This window comes from Bison bison, unplaced genomic scaffold (genome assembly GCF_000754665.1).
Source record: "Bison bison bison isolate TAMUID 2011002044 unplaced genomic scaffold, Bison_UMD1.0 scf7180017864249, whole genome shotgun sequence".
NCBI classification, from domain to species: domain Eukaryota; kingdom Metazoa; phylum Chordata; class Mammalia; order Artiodactyla; family Bovidae; genus Bison; species Bison bison.
Genome location: NW_011494821.1, coordinates 2,588,111 through 2,595,587, shown reverse-complemented (window position 1 = coordinate 2,595,587; position 7,477 = coordinate 2,588,111). Strand labels below are relative to the sequence as shown.

The following is a 7,477-nucleotide window of genomic DNA, read 5'->3' as shown; positions in this document are numbered from 1 at the left end:
CACCAGTTTCTCTTCTCTAATTCACGAGACAGCCCTCAACACCAGGAAAGTGGCTGAGGAGGCGGCAGAGTGGTAAGTGGCAGACCAGTGACCTGAAGGAGTAAGAAGCTCGAGACCCCAGGACGGGCAGACATTGGCCTGGTGTTGAGTCAGAAGCAGGTCCAGAGGCAGGCAAGGAGGAAGCCAGGCCCCGGAAAGGTAGCAGCCCTGTGATCAGACCACCTCTGCCCACCTCCCTCGGCTGGCAACACACATGCCCTGTGAGCTACTAAGAGGTGAAGTAAGCCTGGGATGGGGTTGGGGTGTGTGTCTGGAGAGGAGGTGACTGGGGTGAGTGTGTATGTGTGTGTGCATGCAGACCTCTGAGTGGCTGTGCACAGTGACAGGCCCAGGGAGCAGGGTCTGAGGATAAGACCCCAGAGCACAGACCCAGGGGAGGGGCAGGAGGAGCTACTGGAGCGGGGGTGGGAGCTAAGAACCTTTCTGATTCCTTCCTACCCCAAGGCCTTGGAATTCTAGAAATTCCATCAGTACGGACTTGGTAGAAACTCCGAGCATCATCTTCATAAGCAAGGCAGAAGGAGGCAAGGAAAGGGAAAATAAGAAAGCCCACACACAAGAGTACCTTTTTATATAGAATTTGTACAATATATTTCTCTTCATTTGCATATTTTACCCACAACTTAACATCCTTTTTACAGGCTGAACTTACTCAGCTGATATAATCAAAATTCTTTCTTTCAACCAAATAAGAAAAATTCAAAATCGTAAACCCGTAAGAAAACAAATTAAAAACGATGATGAAAATAAGTCACTCCCTGTAAGGAACAGCGTCTGTCTGTACAATATACATGGTTTGGAACAGATTTCTTTATAGATTAGGCACATGTTTCCACAACACCTTCATTCCTGCCAGTCCTACCTCACTCCAGGCAGTCCCGCCTCCTAGGAAGGATCAGAGGGATGTTGGTCTGGATGGAAATCACTTTCGGATACTGCTGGCCCGGCTGTGGACCAGGGGAGTGGGCCTGGCTCAGCAGCGCCACCCAGTGGCTGGTAGCAGAGGCGATGGGAGGCAGGGCGCTGGCAGGAGAGCAGCAGTTGTGGGTGAAGGGAAAACCGAGGCTTATTCTATGCAAACTGAATACAGAGAGATCAGAATAGCAGGGGCGGTGTACACAGAGAAGCTCTGAGGAGTTCAGCGTTTTATTTACACTTTTATCTCCCTAGAGGGAGGATGGAGGGCAAAGCCAATGGCTGCTGCCATGAGGGGTATGACCCCCTGCAGCTGCTGCCAGTCTGGGAGGTTAGGGGGGAGCATGGTGAGGGTAAGCAGCGAGTACACCATCTCTGCATCAGTGAGCCCGAGGCTATGGCAGGGACCTCTCCTCCAAAGCACTGTGATCTCTCTGATTTCCCTCGTCACTGGGAGACAGCCACCTGGGGCTGGGCGGTATGGAGCCTGGGACCTTCTTTGGGGATGCCCGCAGAGAAAAAGGTGAGAAAGGGGTTTCTACCAAGCCAGCAGTGCTCATCTACTCACACCCCAACACCACGGGAGACTGGGCCAGGCCCGGGCTGTGCCCGCGTCGGGTCTTCTTGGGCTTTCGGTCACCAAGCCTCAGGTCCTGTTCTGTCTCTGCCTCTTGTGAATTCTCCCTTCCATAATGGCTCCACCTGCCGCTTGGGGCTGGGCCGAGAATCCAATCTAGGGCTGCAGAAGGTTGCAGCACCTCAGCTTCCTGACCCAGAAGGCGGAAGTGCTCCAGCAATAAGGGGATTCCAGGACCCGCAGCCTTGGGCTCTGCAGAGGGGGGGCTTCCGGGGCCGTGGCATGCGGATCTGCTCAATCCCGCCCGGCTATGATGAGCCTTCCGTGGGTTTGGCCTTGTATGAGGGGCAACATGCTTGGGCCCAGATCCCCACCCTTAAGAAGCAGCTGACTCTATGGTGCTTCAAGTGACGAGTCCCACTGAGGCTTTGTCCACGGGCCACTTGCCAACCTAGCCTCACACTCCAAAGCATGGCTTTGGAAAGAGGATAATCATCAGCACTTCAGGGCAAGACTACCACCACAGAAAGGAAAGTGGAAAACAGCATTCATTAGAACTGATGTAGTTATTGCTAGAGACAGGTGACAGCCGGATAACCATGGGAAGTCCCAGAGGCGGACGTGATGGATTACGACGACCGTGGAGCAGAAATACAATCGTGTGGTTTTTTTGTTTGACTTCTAAAGTAAGATCTCCTCTGATAACACTTTGAGTCTTTGGGTACAGACGCTGAAGAGTATTCTTCAAGATCTGCTCCTTCACACAAAGCAGTGTGTCCCCCTGAATGACCGATCTCCTGGTCGTGCCCCCCGAGGCCCTCTTAAGGGAGTCAGTGTGGTTCTCTCTAAAAACATGAGGTGGAAACTGAAATACGTGTTAAAACAACAACTAAAACAACGCGGCTGAGCTGGGAGCCGTGCACAGTGGACGTGCGTGGCAGCCTGCTGGCTGTTCCCAAGGGCACTTGTTCTCACCAAGGAGGTCTCTGGGACGGCCGAGGCTACGCAGAGGCCAGCGTGGCAGCAGGTCCTGTATTGAATGGTGGGGACCGGGTGGGGGCCGGGCTCTCACTGGTTTTGGTTTAGACGACCTGGTCTCAAGAAGCAAAAGCGAAAGAAGAGCTCCCGGGCCAGGCTGCTGCTGAAGGTCCTGCTGAGAAACGTGGGTCCGGGCAGACCCTGTCATCCCCTGAAGGGCAAGTGCAGGCAGTTCCAGTTCAATGGAGACAGAGCCCTTCCCAGAGAGGCGGTGGCCTTGTCTTCAGGGGCCGTAGCCTCTGAACAACATTCCAAAAGGCCTGCAGCTGGCGCTTTCTGAATGATTTCGCATCGCTCTGCTTATTCTCACATGCTATGGGACGCGCAGGTGCCTCGCTGTGACACAGGACGTTCTCGGAGACGTGGCTGCTTGGCATTCTAGTCGGGGTGGAAGGGGGGAGCTCAAGGAGAGCCGGGCACCGATGCCACGGGAATCTTCCCGAATGAGTGCAGGCATCTAAGATCCTCGTGGACAGATTAGCGAGTTCCATGCACACCACACCAAGGGCTAACACTCAACGTTCCAGAGGCGGGTGGCCTTGTTCGGGTAGTTGATGGCCAGGCTGATAGCAGCAATGTTCTGCAGAGCCTGTGGAGGGAGAGAGTCATTACCATGGTCGGGAAACTCGTCACCTTCTGGGTCATTAAGTGCTGACAGAACAAGACTGGCAGCTGAGCCCTGGAGGGGTGCAGGGGAGAGGCAGATGCAGGCCAGGTGTGGTACCCCTCACCCAGGGGGCCACAGTCTAGAGGGAAAGAAGCAGCGATCAAGACACATGGAAACTCCACAGGCAGGTAGAGTGCTCACTGCCCTGAGAGGGGAGCAGGGGCCGCGCTGGGGCTCAGAGGACACCTCGGGGGCGGGGGAGCTGGGAAAGCTCCAGGAAGGGGGACAGCAACATAGAAGTGTAGACAGGGAGAGACAGCCAGCGGCGGGGCCCCAGAGGCAGTGCTGGGAGGGCAGCCGCCCCAGAGCCAGGCCAGGGTTCGTCTCCAAGCCAAGGCAGCAGGAAGAGGAGGGCGCGGATGGGGAAGAAGGGGTGGAGGCCGGGAGAAGGAGCAGAGCACTGGTCCAGCAGGGTGGACTGGCTGGAGGGAAGCGAGGAGAGAATGAGGGTTAGAGATGAACACCAGGAGAGGCGGGGGAGGAGCCAAGGATGTTAAGCTTTCGGCGCCACGACCGTCAGATGTCAGGACTGCACCATGTGCTGTGACTCCTCGAGCTGCAGTGGCAGTGCCGGCAGGCAGCTGACAATTCACACAGACCCCTCTGTAGTGGTCTGGGGGTGCCCACTTTTCTAAGCCGCACACTGACCCTTTCGTGAAGGAGGACGAACCTACGGTTTGAGAAAACCTGCCAGGAAGAGAGTGCAGGGCTCTGGCCGGGAGTCCCAGCTGGATGGAGACCTCCTCGAGTGAGACCCGGGGCACACCTCTCCCCTCCTGGAGCCTCAGCGTCCCCATCTGTCCACTGTGGACGCAGTCCATATCCAAGGACTCTGAGCCAGGGTCTCACCATGGAGTCTGGGGCCTGGGAGCTCCCGAGACCCTTCCAGAGGCTCTGCACGGTGAAAACCCTTCTCGCAATAAAACCATGACACTACTCTCCTTTTCTCCCTTTCACACTCTCGCGCACGCACGGCGGTGCGCTCCGCGGGTTACTGTGTGGCAGCACAGCCACCGGAAGCAGAAGCAGCTCCGCGAAGCCGCTGTCTCCCATGAAGGCAGACAGTGAAGGGAGCTGCAGAAACGGAAGCCAGCGCTGCCCTTCTCCACACGGTTTTGTCTTGAAAAATACAGTCGGTTTTCACAACTGTGATGCTAAATATAATGAGATGATTATTTTTAAAAATAAATCGACAAATAAGTGTTTAATATTTCAACTTCTAACTTAAATGTCTAAATTTAAAATATACTTTCTAACAGTATATATCAATCTCTATAATGCACATAAACACAAGCTTTTGGGGATCCTCAATAATTCAAAAGTGGAAAGGGGCCCTGAGGCCCAACAGCTGTCAGAGGAGTTCTCCTACTAGGGAAGAAAGTTATATCCAAAAATACCTGAAATCTAACTCTATGGAAACTTTAGGGATTAGCCAAACTATAAATTTAAGGCACTGGTTGTTTTGGTTTCAAAGACACAAATTCTTGCTAGTGTCTCCTGACCCTACGGTTTACCGTGAACGACACTGATAAATGGGGCTCGGCTGCTGTCTGTGACACCAGCAGGAAGTGGCTGACTGGGAACAGAGCTCCGTGTAAACCCGGGGTGGAGCGTGCACCGGGGCGCGGGGGGAGGGGGGGGCAGGCGGGGAGGAGGCGGTACCTGCGCGGCGCAGCGGAGAAGGTGGTCATCAGTGGTTAAGGCCAGCAGGTAGTCCTGCAGCAGGCCGAGCTCCTGCAGAGAGAGCAGGGTGCAGCGATCAGAGGCCACCTCCCGGGGATGACGCCCACCCACGACCCAGGACCACAGGAGCCTCAGTGGGACATGGCTGCTCGCTCTGCCGGGCACCTCACCGCCCACCTTCCTTGGGCGCCTCAGAAGGAGTGGGATGGGGGAGCCACGTGTCCGGACTCATCTGCAGCCTACTCACTATAAACCCAGGGGATAGGCCAGAGAGCTCTGAAAGGCCCTTTCAGCTCTCCTGGTCAGTGAGTCTATTGTGCTGAGATGGGAAAGAAAAGGAGGAAGAAAACAGCCCGTTGGTTTGTTTTCCCAAACTCATTGCTGTCAAGGGCTGTTTCCCTCTTTGGCATCAGGCCTGAGCAAACAATCTCAGGGCGGACCCGGCTCCCTGGGGTGGGGGAGAGGGGAACCGCAGGCGCCCATCTCCCTGCAGTCCCATTTCCCTGCGTAGTTCTGCCAGGACCCCAGTGATACCCTAGGGCTCCCAGCGGAGGGGCAGAAGCACAGACCCTCACCTGGGCACGGTTCTCGGTGACAAAGAAGAGCTCGGTGAGCGCGCGATGCAGGGGCAGGAGGATGCCGGCCTGGGTCACGTCCTCAAACAGGCTGTACTCCATCTGGGTAAAGAGCTGCCACAGGGGCTTCAACAGCGTGAGGTCACAGAGGTCGCTGTGGGAGGAGGGGCGCAGTTTCCTGGGGTCATGCCCGCCGATGTCAGACAGACAGAACTGCAGTTCTGAGGCTCCTTGCCACCCTGACATCTAGTAAAGTCAGGCCAAGCCAGTCCCAATTACCCGCCCCCACCCCCTGCTGCTGCTAAGTCACTTCAGTCGTGTCCCGACTCTGTGTGACCCCATAGACGGCAGCCCACGAGGCTCCCCAGTCCCTGGGATTCTCCAGGCAAGAACACTGGAGTGGGTTGCCATTTCCTTCTCTAATGCAGGAAAGTGAAAAGTGAGAGTGAAGTTGCTCAGCCGTGTCCGACTCTTAGCGACCCCATGGACTGCAGCCCACCAGGCTCCTCCGTCCATGGGATTTTCCAGGCAAGAGTACTGGAGTGGGTTGCCATTGCCTTCTCCCCCCACCCCCTAAGCAGCCACAAATAGTTGCCAATGGCAAATAAGAAAAGGGGCAGAATCTCAACTTCAAACCAGAACTCCAGGGACAAGGAGACACTCCAGCACATTCACACAAATCAACTTTATGGATCTTTAAATATGGTTGTTAAGAACTTCAATGACAGCAGAAAAAAACCTCCAGATAAATGTTAAGTAGAAAAGACCAAGGTACGCAACATAAAATTGCAAAAAATTTTTTAAATGCACGTGTAGTATTGTGTGACCATATTAAAAAAATCATAAATAAACACACCAAAAATCTTATCAGTGGCTGTCCTTGTCAGTTTTCTAGATTTTCTACAATGTTCACAGTTTTAAATAATCAGAAAGGAAAAAAATATCTGATTTAAAAGATAATGGCAACCATTGTTATGATCTTAAGCTCATAAAATAAGAAATATGCTTATAAAGTTGCTCAGGACAGAAATCTTTCTATGTAAAGCAGAGTCCTCCTCACTAGACAGATGCCTCTTGAGCCTGCACTGATGTTTTTTACTCAGAGGAAGATTGTACTTTAACTCCAGTTCAAAGTCCTTCCGAGGACACACATTATGATTTCTTGGACATGATTTTATACATTTATAATCTACAATGTTGCCTTTTCTTTTTAATATATGATTTTTAAAAGACTCCTGATTATACATTTAAGTGTGATCCTGGAGCGAATCACTCTCTCCCAGAGGAATAAGACTTCATAAAGTAAACCAATGGGAAAAAGTGGTTTGATTTAAAGAGACGGCTTCACAGTTGAGTTTTCAGGACAGCACTGGAGCGGGAAGGAAAAGGTGCCTGCAAACTCATGCCTGCGGCAGAACTCAGGCCGTCATTCTGTGGCCACCTGGCCCCTGGGGGCTGCCTTTCCCCTCTGCCCGCTCCAATCTCGGCCCCTGGGATCAAAGGGCTAAGGGAGTGTCCTTACGGGAAGGAGGGCTGGCGATGGCCAGCACACTGCAGAAATGTACCCACAATGCAGCCAGGAAGGGCCCTCCTGTCTGATGACAGGAGAGATGGGACACATGCTTCATACACATCACACTGTACTCAAAAATCAACTCAAAAATGGATTAAAGCCTTGGAGGTTAAGACCTGAAACTGTAAAACTCCTAGAAGACATAGGCTGTAAGCTCCTTGACATTGGTTTTGGCAATGATTTTTTTTTTTTGGATTTGACATCAAAAGCAAAAATAAACAAGTGGGACTACATCAAAATAAAAGGGCTTCTTCACAGCAAGGAAAACAATCAACAGTACGAGACAGCAAAAGAGACACTGATGTATAGATCAGTCTTATGGACTCTGTGGGAGAGGGAGAGGGTGGGGAGATTTGGGAGAATGGCATTGAAACATGTATAATATCATG

General features: G+C 52.9%; 1 protein-coding gene across 1 annotated transcript in view; it reads right to left on the bottom strand.

Moving 5' to 3' along the window:
• Window positions 1–624: 624 nt before the first annotated feature.
• The window catches only part of ZZEF1 (zinc finger, ZZ-type with EF-hand domain 1), a 95,506-nt gene continuing 88,653 nt past the window's right edge, over window positions 625–7,477 (bottom strand). The window contains exons 53-55 of the mRNA XM_010847465.1: window positions 5,516–5,669; window positions 4,920–4,991; window positions 625–3,179 (exon numbers count right to left, since the gene is read on the bottom strand). Of these exons, the coding sequence (XP_010845767.1) occupies window positions 3,099–3,179; window positions 4,920–4,991; window positions 5,516–5,669 (307 nt within the window). The 3' untranslated portion in view covers window positions 625–3,098. The remainder of the gene's footprint in view (window positions 3,180–4,919; window positions 4,992–5,515; window positions 5,670–7,477) is intronic.